Source organism: Mirounga angustirostris, unplaced genomic scaffold (genome assembly GCF_029215605.1).
Source record: "Mirounga angustirostris isolate CCGP_5_RB_7025 unplaced genomic scaffold, mMirAng1.0.hap1 SCAF_11, whole genome shotgun sequence".
NCBI lineage: Eukaryota > Metazoa > Chordata > Mammalia > Carnivora > Phocidae > Mirounga > Mirounga angustirostris.
Window position 1 is genome coordinate 97,275,067 of NW_026991719.1, and position 18,956 is coordinate 97,294,022.

At 50.1% G+C, this 18,956-nt stretch overlaps 1 protein-coding gene across 6 annotated transcripts in view; it reads right to left on the reverse strand.

The window, feature by feature from the left end:
- SEPTIN6 (septin 6) overlaps nucleotides 1-18,956 on the reverse strand; it is a 67,229-nt gene that overhangs the window by 42,719 nt on the left and 5,554 nt on the right. For all 6 annotated transcript variants that reach the window (XM_045881849.3, XM_045881847.3, XM_064574521.1 and 3 more), the window contains exon 2: nucleotides 6,976-7,090. In XM_045881849.3, the coding sequence (XP_045737805.1) occupies nucleotides 6,976-7,090 (115 nt within the window). The remainder of the gene's footprint in view (nucleotides 1-6,975; nucleotides 7,091-18,956) is intronic.

The window sequence follows — 18,956 nt, forward strand, 5'->3', positions numbered from 1 at the left end:
TTTCTCTCTTCACGCTTCTGTGTATCTTCCAAGTTTTCTAGGTGGAACATGCATAGCTTTTTTTTTTTTTTAAAGATTTTATTTTTTTATTTGACAGAGAGAGAGAGAGCGAGAGCAGGAACACAAGCAGGGGGAGTGGGAGAGGGAGAAGCAGGCTTCCCGCCAAGCTGGGAGCCCGATGCGGGGCTCGATCCCAGGACCCTGGGATCATGACCTGAGCCGAAGGCAGACGCTTAACGACTGACCCACCCGGGCGCCCCATGCACAGCGTTTGTAATAAAAATCAAAGGGCTGTTTTCGATTTTAAAAGAAAGGGACAGTGGTCCCTCGTCGAATAAATATCCTCTCCTTTTCATCGCCACCTCACCTCCCTGCCAGGCCCAGACTGCGCTCTGCACATGCCCGGATGTGTATCCCAGTGGGGAGGCCATTTTTAGCTAATGGGGAGGGAAGTTAGCAGGCCACAAATTCTTCTTCTCCTTAAATTTCAAACAAACCAGTCATTTGTTTGTTTAACTAACAGGCTGCGGGATACTAATAAATTAAACCATTGGAATTCCAAGTCTTGACTTTCACACCAAGGAAAGGAGGGGGGAAAGCCTGTGGAGACCAGTGAAGGTTTTTTGGAGGTCATTCCTGGGAGACCCGAGGGAGGTCAAGCCACTGCCAGGAGCCAAGGGGTCTTGAGGAAAAGAAGACATTGGAGGAGAGTTGGTGGCCTGGGAGTTGGGCAGGAATGTGCCAGGAGGCCCCAAGCTGGGCGGGGCACTACAGGGGCTTGTCACCTGCAGGGATCCAGACCATATTTGGGCTTCTCTGTCCCCCCCCCCCCCCAGCGATTTAGGAATGCCAGGAATAAAGGATTCAGTAGCTAATCACCCCGGATTGCCTTTTGAATACCTAGACCACCCTGCTATTCTGCTTTCCAGGGCTAGGGTTAGAGCCACACGTCTAAATGCAAATGGCCCCGCTCCCCCTTCCACCTTCTGGGTGTGTCTAGCTTTGCATCTTGCATGCCTTTTATCCTGAATAACGAGCGATGAATACAGGAGGTGCTTTTTCAAATCTCTGTCTCCGATGAGAGCTGTGTGTGTGTGTAGAGATTGATGAGAGAGAGAACAAGAAGAACATTCAACTCAGCCTGGCTCCCCAGCCCCCCCAGCCCAGCTTCGTAGCCAGGTCTGACTAACGTGGTGGATTGCCAGGGTGCAGGGAAATGGTCCCTCACACAGATCATGTTTCCAGCCAAGGTCTGCTATACCTATTAGAGCAAAGATTCTCTCAGAAGAGGCCCCCTTTTTTCCCCTTCCCTAAAGGAACAGGGAGTATTTGGGTCTCAAGAAAAATTTGGTGAGGTGGGGCCTTTGCAATGGGAGGTGAGAGACTTGGCCAAGCAACGGAATGTATCACCCCGCCCTCCCCGCCCAAGGTGGGGGTGCAGCTCAATTGTGTAGGGGACCAGCTCCTCTGAGGTGGGAACACAGGGGTGGCTCCTTCACCCCTAATTCACCTTCCCTCTGGGCGCAGAGGTTTCAGCTCCATTTGAGCTCATGTTTGTGTGTGCCTGATGAACTTTCCATGTACGTTCCCCCCCACCCCCTTCTGCTCCGTGAGCTCTCGGCTGAATGCCCTGCAGCTCCTAGAGGGCTGGGCCCTGTCTCCCCAGCACCCAGAGCTGGCTCCCTGGTCCCTGGGCCTAAGGATCATCAGAGAGCAGGGGATGGGGCATCCTCCCGTACTCCCCAGAGGGCCTAGCCCAGGCGGGCATGGAGGCCTCGGGCGCAGGCTACAGTGTTTGCTCAGCCGGAGGGATGGAGGCCGGCCAGGCAGGGCAGGGCAGGGCAGCAGGGGGGAACGGCAGGGCAAATGACCACGCAAAAGCCTGCCAACACAAAAGGGCTGTGGAAATTAGACGCCCAATGATGAGAGGAAGAAAAGAACCCGCGGGTGTCCAGGGAATTGTGATAAATGCAACCCGAGGAGAGGACAGAGACTCAAGCGAGCTGGTCCCATGGCCATGGGAGGGCTCCCGGTCCTCTGTGCCATCAGTGTGGAGCCTGTGGGGTGCAGGGGTCCCTCTCCATGGTTGGCATGGACCCAGCCTGAGCCTAGCATGCCGTCCTCTCCCGCGCTGGCCGGGGGCCCAGCATCGAGGAGGATCAGGTCGGCAGACGCCACACCCCTGCAGGAAGGTGGGGACTTGGCAGATGCCGCAGGAAACCTGGGGAGTCCCCAGGGGTCAATTTCTCTCTCCTCCTCCCTCCTCGGACAGACAGCAGGATTTCTTAACCCTTTTAAGGTCTTCACCACCCGGCCCAGAAGATTCCATCTCGCTTTGCTTAATGGAGATAGGATGTTGGAAACACCCAGGGTTTTTAAAAAGAATTTCCATTTAAAACGTGCAATGTGAAACACGCGTTTTCAAACTACACTCCCTAGGACAATCCACTGTTGACCTCTCTACTCAGCCTTTTTTCCTCATCTGCTGCTAATATCGCCTCCTCTGGCACCTTGTGGCCTTAAGTCCTTGCAGGTGGGGAAACGCAGAGGCCCGGCCACGTGACGCCCGGCCAGAGGCGTTGCCCTCTCTGGGCCCCAGTCTCTTTCCCCAGAAAATGGACAGGTTGGATTGATAATAATAACGATGGCTTCTGGAGCAGTTCCTATGTGCCAGGCACAGCTGTGATACTCTCTTTTCTTATTTGGTCCCCACAGTAAACCTATGAAGTAGATACTTGTCTTTCAGTTACGGGAGGGTCAGCCAAGCCACTTCGCAGCTATGTGAATTCGCCGCACTCCCCAGTCTCTCTGCACCTTACCTTCCTCATCTGTAAAATGTGGAGGAGGGAGCTGGTCTAGGGTCACAAAGGACTCAGTAGCAGAGAGGGCCCCGAATCCAGTGCGACACTGGAGACACTGGAGCCCAGACGTATAACCAATACGCCCTAGTGGGTCGTGCAGGCGCGCTACGTCGGCTCATTTGGTCATTCGACAAATGTTCACGGGGCCTCTAGCCAGAGCCACGTGCAATTTTAGGGACGAAAGATACAACAGTGAACAGGACAGCCACCATCCCTGTCCGCAGGGAGCTCATGGTCCCCAAAGCGAAGGTCTCTGCCGGCTCCGAACGGGGGGGGGGGGGGGGGGGGGGAGGGGAGATCCACCAAGAGAGACGTCTCCCGGGTTCAACAAGGAGGTGTTCAAAAGGAAACTCTCCTGGAACTCCAGGGAGCCTACCAACAGGGACAAGGTCATGGCTGACACTGTAACCTTGCCCTCTCCTTCCTGACCTTGCCGAGGCCTGGCCCACAGGGGTGTCCTGGAGCCGGCTCCCCCAGCCTCTTGCAGATCTGCTTCTCGTGTGTGTTTTATTCCAAGTTCAACGCGGCCCAGTTGAGCCTGGAATCCTGAGCAGCTTCAAAGTAAATATTGTCATGATGACTCTCTGCACTCCTCACAGGCATTACTGTTGCTGGCACATTCGGAGGGCAGCGTGTCTCCTGGGCTCTTTCTCAGCAGTGCAGAGCAACGGGCCCCAGAACGTTTGGCCCGCTGGTTCCAGGGGCTGAGGCCTCCTGCACTAGATCTAGGATCGTGGGATCCTTGCAATTTCCAGAGCTAAGCAATTAGTATATGTTTTTTGTCTGGGGTGGGGGGTGCTGGGGAGGGAGAGGGCAACCTCACCCCACTCAGTCATTATTGTCAACCATAGAAAATCTGTTCGAGAGGAGTCATAATATGCCCACACCCGTGTGCCTAGCCCTCCAAATAACTGTGGGTGCCATTTATTGGTACCCTTACATATGAATTAGGCTCTGGATTCATAAAACTCCTCTCTCCCAATCCCACCATGCATCTGTGCACACGGACACACACCTCCATCACGGTGAAGGGTGCTCACTCTGCTGGGGCGCCTACGGTCAGCAGCCCAGCACCCAGATAAACAACGCCGTGATCCAGATGTCTTAGGTCTCTGTTAATAATCGAAGCTAGCGCTACCATCAGTTTACGCTTAACATGCCCTATGAGAAAAGAAAAGAAAATCCTTTGGGGGAACATAGTCTATGCCTAACCAGACTCGTTTGAGAGCAGTCGTTAAGGGAGTAAACCTGATAGTTATGCACCGGCCGTGAGCACGAAGGAACGATCACCGAAAATCCTGCGAGAAAAAAGATCACCTTCCGCAGACAAGCTACGGACCCTTGGCCAAGCCGGTGACAGTACCCAGCCCCACGGCTGGGCTGAGATTGCAGCCTGAGAGCCCATCTCAACCGCTCGTGACCTTGGCCCAAATTGTGGGTTCTCTGAGCAATGACAGGGTTGCGAGAACAGACAGAGAGCAGGATGCGCGGACTGCCAGCTTGTTTGAATCAGGGATGGGGAATGAAATGAACCCAGTCCAGGTGGGGGCATCCACTGCACGCACCCGCAGTGCCAAGAGGGGAGCTACTGGGGCGATTTCTTGGGACTTGGCAGGTGCGGGAAGAAAGAGAGGGGGTGACTCTTTGGGGGTGAGGATCTCCTTCCTACCCCTCCCCCCTTGAAGGGTCTGGGGCAGTTGAGCAGGTGCACTCCGAGTGGCTGAGCTATACCACGCCTGGGTGGGAACTCGAGGACAGGGGTTTACTATTTCTCCCACTCACTTTGCCTTGAGTGTAGCTGCCTCCTCTTCGGGGCCCTACGGGAGCCCAGAGTCCCCATGTCTAGTTGCACTACACTTCCGGCCCTCGGAGAGCCATTCCGATTTCTGCGGCCTCCCTCCTAAAGCCTCACTCATCCGCCCAACTGCACTTAGTTGAAAGGTTGATGAGGGTGGGCCTCTCATGTCACTTCTCAACTCCTCAACTTTAGTGCAGGTCATACCGAGCTCTGGGAGGAATGCCAAGGGAATCCAATATGTTTGTGCGGAAATTTTTCAGTAATCAAATATTATGCAAAATAAGTTGGCCAACCGCCAAAGATTGGAGCGATTTGGCAGTGCTAATATTGGATGTGATAGCATCTTGATGTTGATCACCGTGACTTCTATTTATTTTGTATCCTTCTCCTAATAGCATCTCATCATAACCACGAGTAGACTTCTGGCATTTGAAGAATTGTTGGCCTAGCTCTGGATGCCAAGGCCCATGATATGTAATTCTGTGAAGCACATATTGTCATCTCCTGGCTTCCCAAGCTGATGTGTGGGAGTGAGTCATTCGGCCACTGAGTGAGCCTAGCTGACTGTCATCCATATTGAGAAGTGGACTCCTTGTTCGCTACTCATCCCTGAGTGCGCAGTTATTCTCCTATAGGAAATGATCGAGAAAGAGCACTAAGGGGGCACCTGGGTGGCTCAGTTGGTTAAGCATCTGCCTTCGGCTCAAGTCATGATCCCAGGGTCCTGGGATCGAGCCCCGCGTCGGGCTCTCTGCTCAGCGAGGAGCCTGCTTCTCCTTCTCCCTCTGCCCCTGCTCATGTGTGCTCTCTCTCTCTCTCTCTGTCAAATAAATAAATAAAATCTTTAAAAGAAAAAAAAAAAAGAAAGAGAGCGCTAAGGATGGAGGAAAAGAAAAAGAGAGAGTCCAAGAAAATGAACGACCCCAGTTAGAAAACAGAGCTTCAGGCGACATTAAAGAGTAAAATATCCAATTCAGCGGTGGGTCGGAGCCTCAACATGAATGAGTTCCCCATACGCTCTCTAGAAAAATAAGAAAGGGCAATCAGCAAAAGTGTCTGAGTGTTCCAACCAGCGGGAAAACAGACTCTATTATAGTATTTATACAATCATTAAGGTTTGGAAGTAGGGCACTGAAAATGAGCAAGTATACTTTGCTGCACAATAGAGTGAAAATCATATGCTATGATCGCGTTTGCAAATTCGGGACTTTGGAAGGTCTAAGGAGAGATTCTTCAAGAATGTCAAAGAACTCTTGTTCCTCACATTTGCTTGGCTGGTGCCTGACCAGTTCCTAAGTGCCTTTGTGTTCTCAAGAGATGTCGCTAGCAGCAGTTAGAGAAGCGGTGGGAGGGCCAAGGGGTCAGCCAGACCTGGGGCCTTGTCCACTCCACCACTTACTCTGTGTCGCCCTGGTCAAGTCTCTTATCCTCCCGAAATGTCTGTGAAGATACAAATGTTACTCACTCTACTCACTTCACGGACTCCTAGGAAGGACTCAAATTGCTACTATGGGAAAGTATCTGAGAAATAGAAGGAGTGGTGCCCGTGGGGTTAATGCATTCATTCATTTCACAAACATTCCTGAACTCTCTTGGTGCTGTGATTAGCACATTCGAGACTAAAGGTCCAGGTGGAGATACGCTTTTTTTTTTTTTTTAAGATTTTATTTATTTATTTGTCAGAGAGAGAGAGAGTGCAGAAGCAGGGGGGAGCGGCAGGCAGAGAGAGAAGCAGGCTCCCTGCGTAGCAAGGAGCCCGATGCGGGGCTCGATCCCAGGACCCCGGGATCATGACCTGAGCCAAAGGCAGACGCTTAATCGACTGAGCCACCCAGGCGTCCCTGGGTGGAGATAGGCTTAAAGGCAATAAGAGAATTCGCACCCTTGAGCTCAGACTGTAGCGAGCATCGCAGGGCTACAGAGGACACAACACCAGCCCACTGCCCACAGCCGGTGGGCAGGCATCCTACCACAGCCACCAACCTCCCTCCCAATTCTGCCCTGGCTCCTGTTTTCTGCAGTCCAAGTGAACTTGACCGCAGAAGCTGAGCCAGCCGGCTCCCTTACAAAAATTTCCACTGGGCGTCACGCGGCTCCCCAAGGTCCGGCCCCGTATTCTGGTCTGACCAGGGAAAAATAGCATCACAGCCGGCTGCTCACAAAGGCAAACAGAGGGATAAAAGAGGAAGAGGGGGGAAGCCAGTTTTGCAAATAGACCAGAATGACACAGTATTTAACCTAATTACCTGCCAAGCCACATCCAGCCATTAAGGATCCATATTCTGTAATAGAATTTCCTGCTATGGAAATACTCACCCACGCACAGGATGTTGAAGCAGAAGCCCTGGCTGACTGACTTATTCACCAGCTGGTCGGGCAAGCTGTCAAACCCCACATGTCCAGCCAGGGGGACGGTGCGGCAACCTTCACCCTAATGTGGAAGGGAAGGGAGGGAGGGGAGAAAACGAAAATGGGCTTAAAAGCAATCCGGGTTCTCACTTCTCATCCAAATGACTTGCGAGCGAGGAAGGAGCCCCTGCCCAGGCCCAGGGTGTCGTGTCTTCCCTTAGGTCCTCCCTGCTCCAAAGCAGAACGGCCCCCAGCTTGGAAGCCATGGGTTCTTAGGTGCAGGCCTCTCGCAGGCTCCGAGGGCAAGGTCGCCCTAGGTCCACACAGAGCCAAGTGCCCAGGTGGCTTCCGGGCCGGCGGGGGAGGGCGGGGGCAGGGGATGAGGTTCACGGACTTGGGGTAGCTCTCCAAGCAACCACTTATAAGCCGGGTCACCTCTCCGTGACTCCGTTTCCTTGCACGTCTGTCCCATGAGATAATAGCGTCTATCTGACAGGTGGTCGGGGGGGGACTCAAACGAGCTTAGCACAAGGCCTGGGCCGTGTCTAAGCGTCCGGTAAATATCACAAAAGGACATCAAAAAGCAACTCCTCCTCTCTCCAGGCCATTTTGGGGCAACTACAAAGGTGGCATAGGCCCCACCCCCTGCCCCTTCTGACCTCGGACAAGTTACTTCAGTCCTCAGAGTCTCCCCATCTGTGAACTCAGGGACAAGCAGCGACTAGCTCACAGGACTGGGGCGAGGATCACACAGCGCTGAGTGTGGTGCTTGGCACGTGGGGAGCATCCCATCCACAGAAGCTGCTCCTCCTATCGCTCTGCGACGTTACCCCTCTCCTCGGACTCCCCAAATAACACGGGACACCATGGGACACTTGGGGCTCCCCCCAGCTCGCGAGAGCTGCCTCCGTGCTCCCCCGCACTGGGTTCCCTGCTCTCCACGGGGGTCAGCCAGGCCATTCACAGCCCTGAAAAGCAGAGGGCCCGTGCTCCACCTGCTAGTCCCAGCGCTTCTTACTGTTAATGGTTTTATAAAACAGGGAGAGCCTCAAACTGGGGCAGGCTTCCAAGGAGCCGGGGAGGTGGGGGGGGGGGGGGCGGGGAGGCCTGCATGTACTCAAGAAAAGTGCTAACCACCAATGGCCCCAGGGGAAGAGAGGAGGACGGTGGGGCGCAGCTAAACAGGAGGTATGGGCTATGTAAGGAGCCAGCAGTTTCTGTTGGGCGGGGGCTACACTGAGATTTCCGGGAGCCAGAAGGGTGCCCAGAGCGATCCAAGAAGGGCATGGGCAGTGTCAGGAGGCCCGCCCCAGCATCCCGGGCTGTGCTAGCGGGAACACTTTCTGCTCGCCTGGACCTGCTTTCAGGCTAGGTCCCTGAGGGGGCATTTGCACCCAGAGAGGGATGGGCTGAGCCCCTCAGCAGCTGCTGTTGCCAGAATGAGTGCCCAGATAGCCCCTGCACCCAGTGGTGCCATCGGGTGTTCCAAGAGCGAGAGACAGGGCTAGGGCCGGGACTGCCATCTGGCAAGTTCATTACCCTCACACATCTCACCCCATGCACTCCCAGCAGAGTATTCCTGACACACAACCATATGCCATCGCTCAGTCTGAGCTGGCGTCTTCCGGGCCCCAGAGGGGCACCTGAAAACAGCTGGGGTTCATGCGTGGCCCACGGCACTCGGGGCTGGTTCTACATACACCCCTTTCTGCTTCCCCTCACCCCTTCCTCCTCCTTTTTCTTAAAGCAAACAAACGAAGATGTAAGTTTCCCACTGGTTGTTCTTGGTCCTCAACACTGCAGGGGAGAGAGAGACTTAAGAGCCAATATGCTTTCTCGATGGATCCTCCTACGTAGCAGGCATCGGAAATTGGGACAGACTCAGAGTTGAGGTTTCCTGAGCCATATTTTATCACCCCTGTCTGCCTCTTCCTGTCTCCAAATTCAGCACCGTGAAACTCTGGCCTCTGGTCCAAGTGCCAAAAGGCGAGGAAAGGGGATTTTCAAACTGAACACAGCGGAGACATGGGGAGAACTCCACTCCTTCTTCTCTTCTTCTTTTTTTTTTTTTAAGATTTTATTTATTTATTTGACAGAAAGAGAGAGAGAGAGCTCAAGCAGGGTGGAGCAGCAGAGGGAGAGGGAGAAGCAGACTCCCTGCTGAGCAGGGAGCCCATCACGGGGCTCCATCCAACACCCTGGGACCTGAGCCAAAGACACTTAACCGACTGAGCCACCCAGGCGCCCCCCTCCTCCTCCTATTTTTTTTTTTTTAATTAAGAGAGGGAGAGACGGGCACCTGAGTGGCTCAGTGGGTTGAGCGTTGGACTCTTGGTTTCAGCTCAGGTCTGATCTCCGAGTCGTGGGATCGAGCCCCGCATCAGGCTCCACTCTAGGTGCGGGGTCTGCTTGGGTTTCTCTCCCCCTCTCCCTCTGCCCCCCCAACCAGCACTCTCTCTCTCTCTCTAAAATAAAGGAATGGATAAATCTTTTGAAGAAGAGAGAGAGAGGGCAGGGGGAGGGGCAGAGGGAGAGAATCTTTTTTTTTTTAGGGAGAGGGAGAGGTGGGGAAGAGGGGCAGAGGGTGAGGGAGAGAGAGAATCTTAAGCAAGCTCCACAACCAGTGCGGAGCCTACAGAGAGCTCGTTGCGGGGCTCGATCTCACAACTCCGAGATCATGACCTGAGCCGAAATCAAGAGTCAACGCTTAACCGACTGAGCCCCCCAGGCGCCCCTCCACACCTTATTCTTAAAGACTTCTTTCATTGTCAATAACTCACCAAGGACCTCCCGTGTCCCACCCCCCAACTGTTACCTCCCATCTAGCCCAGTGCTGTAAAGAGCCCTAAATAGCCAAAGAGTATGGGCTTTATTCCCTAGGCAAAGGAGTTTGGGGGCCCTCTGAGTGTTTTGGAGGGGGGAGAGCCACAATACAAGTAGCGTTTTTCAAAAGATCATTCCAGCTGCGGGACGTTTGATTGATTGGAGGAGTGAGGGAGCAGAGGCAGAGGACAGATGACTCCACTAACATGGAGTGCCATCCAGGCAGAGTGACATCCGGGCACGGTGCCAATAAATGCTGGTTGAACTGAGCTGCTCTGACTTGGGACTCAGGAGGGAGGAACAAACTTGAGAGATGTCCTAAAGAAGGGTGATCACTCAGTCGGTGATTGGGTAAGGGGGAGTGAAGGGACAATCAAGGCTCCAGGGCTGCAAGGTTCTGAGCCTGGGAGCTTGAATTGGTGGCCCCATGCCCAGAAAAGAGAAAAGCCAGGAAAGGGTGCTCGCTTAGTGGGGAAGGATTCTGGTCTTAAATAAGCTATTATGAAAACATTACATTTATTGGGGGCTTTTTTTTTTTAAAGATTTTATTTATTTATTCATGAGAGAGAGAGAGGCAGAGGGAGAAGCAGACTTCCCGCAGAGCGGGGAGCCCGATGCGGGACTCGATCCCAGGACTCCAGGATCATGACCTGAACCGAAGGCAGACGCTTAACCATCTGAGCCACCCAGGCGCCCTTTATTTATTTATTTATTTTTTTAAGATTTCATTTATTTATTTGTGAGAGAGAGAGCCCAAGAGGGGGTAGGGTCAGAGGGAGAAGCAGACTCCCTGCTGAGCAGGGAGCCCGACTGGGCCTCGATCCCGGCACTCCGGGATCATGACCTGAGCCGAAGGCAGTCACTTTACCAACTGGGCCACCCAGCCACCCCGGGGTTTTCATTTTCTAAAAAGTAAGCAATGTTCGCTGTAAAACTTTTAGAACACAGGGAAAAATGACAAACGAGAAAACAACAACCACTCATAACATTTATATGTGTTTCCCTCCAGTCTGCATACTTTTTGTTTCTTACAAAATAGGGATAATTCTGCAAATTCCTTTTCATAGCCTGACGCTTAATAGATGGTGGATGTTTCCTTGAGAAATTAAGCATACTTCTAAAACGTTATTTGTATTGGCCACATAACATTCCACTGAGCCAATCTTCTACTGCTAGACATTCAGCATGTTTCCAAGTTTTAAACAATATAAACAATAATTCTCGTTCTTACAGGTTTGCATAGATCTTTGATTATTGGCTTAAGTTAAATTCCTAGGATTGAAGCTCGCTGGGTCCAAGGGCACACACATTTGAAAGACTTTGGTACATACTGAGAAATCATTCAATAGAGAATAGTACAAACGTCTATTTCCACCACAAATATGTGAGAGGGTCTGTTTACCTATACTTAGACCAACACTAAGTTTCTGAAGCTTTTTAACCACTGTGAAAAGAATCATTGAAAAATGGCATCACGTTTAATTTGCATTATATTAGTGAAGGTGAACATTCTTTTTATAGTTCAGCTCTATACATGTGTTGTGTATATGTACACATATATGTGAGTTGCCTATTCATGTCCTTGCCCATTTTTTTTAAATTGGTGTTTGTCTCTGTCTTATGGATTTGTGAAGGCATGTTTTTCAAAGATTTTATTATTTATTTATTTATTTATTTATTTATTTATTTATTTATTTATTTATTTATTTATTTAAGAGAGAGAGAGAAAGAGCGAGAGCATGAGCCGGGGGAGGAGCAGAGGGATAAGGCCAAGTAGATTCCAAGCTGAGCACAGAGCCCAATGTAGGGCTCTATCCCAGGACCCTGAGATCACGGCCTGAGCTGAAATCAAGAGTCAAACACTTAACTGACTGAGCCACCCAGGCGCCCCAAAGCATTTTGTATGTTAAGGAAAATAAGACAGTTTTGATTTTCTGGTGAGACATGCAGAAGAAATCCAACAATTACCCATATGGGATTGTAGGCTCAAGGAGAATTCAGGACTGGGGTATGAATTTAGGAGTGGGAGGTATGAAACTGGATGTGTTCTCCAAGAGACAGTACAGAAAAGAGCTGGAGATTGAATATAGGAAATGCCCACAAGTAAAGAATGGGAAGATGGAAAGGATTCTTCCATGAAAGGGAAATGATCAGAAAAATAAGAGATGACCCAATCATTTTCTAGCACCAGAGGCCAAGGTTGAAGTCAGGAAGAATTACAGAGAAATAAACACTAATCTGGAATTTGGTGAAGGTCACTGGTGACTTTAGAATCTTTATTTCTTCTGTATCTTTTTACCCAGTATCCATCCAATACACAGAAATTAACTGGAAGGTTTGGGGACAAGGGGACATGGGAGCTGGTTACTGTGTTTTTCTTGCTAAGATTTAAGAAGCAAACTTTTTGTCTCAGTGCTTATAGTCGAGAAAGCTTCAAAAATATATTTGTATATATATTTCCTGCTTTAGGAAATCCTGTCTAGCAAGCACCATTGACTCTTGTTTTGATAAATCTTATAAGATGTCAAGGTCATCATTATGAGTATTAGTCCTCATTGTTCAGAGCTAAATATGTAGAGGTAAAAAGGACACTGGACTGAATGTACACTGACCCCAGGACAGCCCCTGGAAGTTTCTGCCCCCTCCCTCATTAAAGCTCTGCTATCTTATCTCTTTCCTCTTTCTCCTTAAGGTGGCCTGATTAATTGAAGTCTTAATTACTCTGATTGCAGTTAATTTGAATGTTCCCTGGATTACAATGTGCACAAGAGAAGATGGAACTGACAACTTGGCTCAAAACTAATACCTCAAGATATCATCTTGAGTAGCAGGTGGTGGGTGCCATGTTTAAGGCTAGAACTGAGATGCCAGAAAGGCCACGGTCACCAAAATGTTAAAGGGCCCATCTCCCGCACGCCTGGGTGGCGTCTGCCTTCAGCTCAGGTCATGATCCCAGGATCCTGGGACGGAGTCCCACATCGGGCTCCCTGCTCAGCGGGGAGCCTGCTTCTCCCTCTGCTCCTCCTCCCCCATTTGTGTGCTATTTGAGAGAGTGAGAAAAAGCATGAGAGGGGGAGGGTCAGAGGGAGAAGCAGGCTCCCCGCTGAGCCAGGAGCCCGATGTGGGACCCGATCCCAGGACTCCGGGATCATGACCTGAGCCGAAGGCAGTCGCCTAACCAACTGAGCCACCCAGGCACCCCTAAAATCGTTTTTTTTAAAGGGCCCATCTCCTGTCACCCTGCAACCTCCCCTAGGAATCTATCCTATAGAAACTCAATGTCTGTACAACGATCCATGTACAAGGAAATTCATTACAGCATTGGTAATACTGAAAAACTAGAGGAAAAACCCATAAATGTCAGATAAAAGAAAAGTATTGAACTAAATCATAATACATGCACATTCTAGAATATTCTGCAGCCATTAAGAAGAATGTGGTAGGTCTTGGGGCACCTGGGTGGCTCAGTCCGTTGAGCACCCAACTCTTGGTTTCCGCTCAGGTCGTGATCTCAGGGTCGTGGGATCGAGCCCCACGTTGGGCTCCACACTCAGCGGGGGAGCCTGCTTAAGATTCTCTCTCTCCCTCTCCCTCTGCTTCTCCCCCCACTCATGTGCTCTCTCTCTCTCTCTCTCTCTCAATCTAAAATAAATAAATAGGGGTGCCTGGGTGGCTCAGTCGGTTAAGCGTCTACCTTCGGCTCAGGTCATGATCCCAAGGTCCTGGGATCGAGCCCCACCTTGGGCTCCCTGCTCAGGGAGGAGCCTGCTTCTCCCTCTCCCTCTCCTTCTGCTGCTCCCCCTACTTGTGCTCTCTCTCTGTGTCAAGTAAGTAAATAAAATCTTTTTAAAAAATAAATAAATAAATAAATAAATAAATAAATAAATAAATCCTTAAAATAGAAGAAGAATGCATCAGGTAAGCTCCAATGCAAATATCCCCAAAACATATTATAACGTAGAAAAAAGAAGATGTAGAACAACAAGCACGGGGGGGGGGGGTCCGTGTATGCAAAAAAGCCCCATATATATGTGTGTTTGCACATAAATGTATGTGAGTGCGTGGAGAGGAGCCAGAAAAGACCCCACCAAACCAGGAATGTCGGTGGCTACCTCAGGGGAGCGGAGTGGAAACAGGGGCTTACTCAGGGGGCTAGTCAGTATGCATCCTTATTGTGCGATCTTTTTACAGCATGAATGTATTCACACATTACCCATGTCATTTAAAAACATTTTTAATACAAGAAAAAAGAGTTCTCACTCAGCTTTGCAGCAGGGATAATTACGATGCAGAGTCTGAGAAGAGCTAAAAGGAAGGCAAAATGAAAGAGTGCTCCTGAGAATTGAGAGAGCCCCCCCTCCCTCCCTCCCTTCCCCAATTACATTTCCTGTTTTCTCCCCATCTGCAGTCACCTGCGGTTTGAAATACGTTATACCACATTTCATATCACGGGCAGAAACACGGCTCTCTTTCTCTTCCGCCTCCTCCCCTGGGGACACACCAATTTCATTTTTTAATTGAATATTCAAAGGTTCATGTTACAAAGAACGAGTTATGGCCTTTCCAGCTGTGCATCTTGCTCCCACCACTGTTATTCTGAAAATAAAGAGTCCCATAAGCACCCCAATGGGCAACCCCTGTCCCCCTCTATGCGTCCCCCCGGCCCCTCTTCCAACCTTAGTGGTAGAAGAAGCGAGCAGTACTTGAGGCCTCTGGGAACTGAGGGCGCATCTGTGTCAATGGAGCTTCCTGCCTCCGTTTCGAGCTGGGGTGGCTAAGTTAGTAGCCGACATGTTAAAGAAGGAAACCAAAACAAGGCCCCTGGCTGGCTCAGTGGGTAGAGCATGGGACTCTTGATCTCGGGGTCATGGGTTCAAGCCCCACATTGGAGGTAGAGATTACTTAAATAAATAAATAAGTACAGAAGTATGAGACCAAAACAAAAAGGTTGGAACGCATCGCCGACGACTGGCCTGTCCCTAAACTTTCTCCTCTGGCCTCTGCACATTGTAGATACACTGAAATAGGATTCGCTCCAGCAGCCTCACATGTCACTTACTGGTGGGCCTGATCTCTTCCATGTTTCCTTTCTCTATCTCTATCCCAGCCCTGAATGCCAATCTTTGGGGCGTGGGGGCAAAGGGAGAGGGAGAGAGAGAGAATCTTATGCAGGCTCCACGCCCAGCGCAGAACCTGAGGTGGGGGTCGATCTCACCACCCTGAGATCATGACCTGAGCTGAAATCAAGAGCTGGGTGCTTAACCGACTGAGCCACCCAGGCGCCCCTAAATATCGACCTTTGATAGACCCTGCAAACCCTCAGGATGATCAAAATCAATTAATAGTTCAAGGATGCACAATGGAATATTAAGCAGCTGATAAAAATATTTTCTAAGAATATTTAGTGACATGGGAAAATGATCACCAAATAGGCAAATAACAAAACAAAACAAAACCCTGTATATACAGGATCGTTCCAATCATGGGGGGAAGTGTATATATATTTTTTAAAGCTTGGAAGAATATACAGTTGACCCTTGAACAGCACGGTTTGAACTGCCTGGGTCCACTTATACATGGATTTTTTTCCATAAATTTGTACAAGACAGGGGTGTAAATGTGTTTTCCCTTCCTTATGGTTTCTTTTTCTTTCTTTTTTTTTTTTTAAGATTTTATTTACTTATTAGAGCAAGAGGGAGCGGTGGGGGAGGGGAGGCAGAGGGAGAGAGAGAGAATCTCAAGCGGACTCCACACTGAGCTCGGAGCCGATGTGGGACTTGATCTCACGACCCTGAGATCATGACCTGAGCCGAAATCAAGAACTGGATGCTTAACCGACTGAGCCACCCGGGCGTCCCCCTTATGGTTTTCTTGATAACATTTTATTTTCTCTAGCTTACTTGATCTTAAGACTACAGTATGTCATACAGATAACATACAAAATACGTGCTAGTCCTACTATTTCTGTTATCGGTAAGGCTTCCAGTCAGCAGCAGGCTGTTGGTAGTTAAGTTTGGGGGGAGATGAAAGTTATACGTGGATTCTTCACTGTGCGGGGGTCGGCACCCGCAACCTCTGTGTTGTTCAAAGGTCAACGTTACACCAAAATGGTGACAACAGTTACTTTTGGGTGGAGGGAATGTAGGTGCTGTTGCTTTTCTGTGTCTTCCAAATTTTCAACAGTAGGCATCTTTTACCTTTTGGGGGGGCAGATTTTACTTTTATAATCAGAATAGAAATGTTATTTTTTTAAAAAAAAGATTCTATAATCATACTTTCCTAGGCAGGAAAGTAGCCTCAGATATTCTGGCAAAACCTTCAACCACAACTACCAGAAAGGTGCTTTACATACAGATCATCAGAAAATCCGGTTAAGTAGTCTGCTTTGGGGAAGTTTTATTGTACGTACACATTTATTTTACCAACAATACAACAAAGCCCTATTATTATCCTTATTATAACACCATACATACATAACTAATTATTTTACAGTATAACTTATTATTATAAGGGTTCACGGGAACCAGAAGTCAAATCACATACATATCCTGAAACATGCAGCAAAACTGCTTGCTGAAGTAATCAGGTGGATGAGAGCCCTATCCGCTGCGTCCAGTCAGGGGAGTGGATGCCACTGAATTATCGGCCTTAAGAACCACAAAAACACTGATAAGTTCCCAGAGGTTAAAAAAAACCCTCCAGTGTGCCTCACACACCAAATGTCAGGATTTCCCTCCTGCCGATTAAGCCGGGCTAAGAGGAAACTGACAAGAGTGGCAATGCCCTGAATTGGGAGAGAGACATTTGGGGGCCTTTCCAAGGAGCAACTAAGCCTTGTGGACACTGGCCTTTCAGTGGGGGAGAAGCTTCGGCGACCCTGGGGAAGCACAAAGGAAAACTTCCTTACCATACAGGGAGAAGGTCCATTTTTGGCAAATCCAGTAGATGAAACTCTGGACTTTAATACACCAGATCAATTCCCGAGTGGCTTTTCATTCTATAAAAGGATTCGCAGCAGGATTCCATTAAATGGCCAGCTCGCCTAGTGCATTTAAAACAGGATTCAAATACAGAAATCCCGCTGTCATGTACTTTTATAGGAAGACAATAGCTATATACACCTACATGGACAGACTCTCTGAACGGCTCTTTCTGCTCCGCTGACAGGGATCCTGCTGAGCTCAACGCACAGACTTGCCTTTTCCACAACCCTCTCCCCACCCCGCTGGAGGAGTCATAGCAGGGACGAGGTGGAGTTCAAGTGGGCCAACTCAGTTGGAAGCAGAAGTGGCAAGAGCCTTCGAGAAATATAGCCGGAGAACCAGGAAACCGAAGGAAGGTACAGCGTTAGAGCTGATCACGCCCTTAAGGCTCACCTACTCCAACCCGCTCGCTCGGTTTACAGAAGGGGAAACAGAGACTCAGAGAGAGGAAGTGACTTGTCCGGAGTCACAGAGGGATTTCGGGGCAGAGAGCGGTGCGGGGCTCTGGGGCCCCATCGCCGACTGCCGCTTCCCAATGGAAAAGCTTGACTCCACGTTGGCAGGTATATTCCTTCAAGCTGCTAAAGTTTGGGGGCATTGGGCTGGTGGCTTAAGGACAGTCAAGAGGGACAACGGTCGTGGATCACGACCTGGACCCCTGTGTGCTCACCAAGGTGGCTCTGGCCCACGGAAGGCAACTGAGGCAGCGGATGCCACAGAGGGGCTGGGACCCTTCTCCTGCGTGCTCTCTTGTCATTTGCCTCTCTTCTGACTTGGGCCTAACTAAGCCTGAGCCCCAGGGCGACCTAACCCAACGGGCCAGATTCTAGGTGAAAACCAGTTCCGCCTCAGGCCAGGGGCAACTGCTGCTGGGAATGGGTCACCTTTCCCACATAAAGCCAGACAGATTCCCTTCCAGCCAGGCTCTTTAAACAGTTTTCGAGGTGTTCTGGCCACTGTTATCTCCAATCTGCTTTAAAAAAAAAAAGAAAAGAAAAAAGGTTTACTCACAGGCCTCTGGATGAATGCCCAACTGTCCTCTAGGGAGCCTGAATTTGCCTCTGCCTCCATCTGGTCCCATTTAAAGTGGATCTGAAAAAACCCAGTTCCTGCCTCCGCGCCGGTGTTCAGAGCCGGGGCCTCCGCTGGGAAAGGAAACTCAGCACCACCTCACACCTCATCAGGGTCAGAAAGCAGAGATCTGCTCCCATTACCCCAGGGCCTTCGTGAGGGGGTCACAGGGGGGCCCTGCCAGGAGAAACCTGAGCCCTGAGTCCTGTCCCCCCCTCCCCCTGCCAGAGAAGGCCTGCAAATCTTTTCCCCAGTCACCTTTAAGTGAGTGGAACGAATGACCCAAGTCCAGGGCCAACGGAGAGCACACGGCATAATTCAGCAGATGGCTGCCTCTAATGGGGAGACCCCGAGCAAGAGGATAACATTATTTCTCACCCTCCTGAGCATGTGGCCTCCTTCCTCTTGCAGGCAACGGAGGAAACCCAGTTTCAAATCCCAGCAGCAGAAGCCTCCTCCTGCTAAACTGAGGAGGAAGGGTCTGTGTTTTGTTTTTGTTTTTCTTTTTTTTAAAGATTTATTTATTTATTTATTTGAGAGAGAGAATGAGAGAGAGAGACCACATGAGAGGGGGGAGGGTCAGAGGGAGAAGCAGACTCCCTGCTGAGCAGGGAGTCCGATGGGGGACTCGATCCCGGGACTCCAGGACCATGACCTGAGCCGAAGGCAGTCGCTTAACCAACTGAGCCACCCAGGCGCCCCCGGAAGGGTCTGTGTTTCTAATTTATTCTGCTCCCCCCCCCCCCCAGTTGTTACTTAAAATAATCCATCATTACATGGCTGGTGACTCCAAGATTTTTATTTAAAACAATATGGGAAGAAAGAAAAAGAAAGAAAACCTACACATAACCCATGACGGCGCTATCTGGGATTGAAGCTGAGAATCTTTTTACCATCACGGAGTCTTCGAGGCACCCAAGTATACTCTTCTCTGGCTCCCCACAGGTGTGCTGGGGAGGGGGAATGCAGTGAAGAGAGGGGGAAGTTAGGGTCTGGCAGGAGTTTTATTTCTCAGAAACGTCACGAAAAGGGCAGGTTTGGTTGTTTTGAACATATCTGTGTCATCCGGTG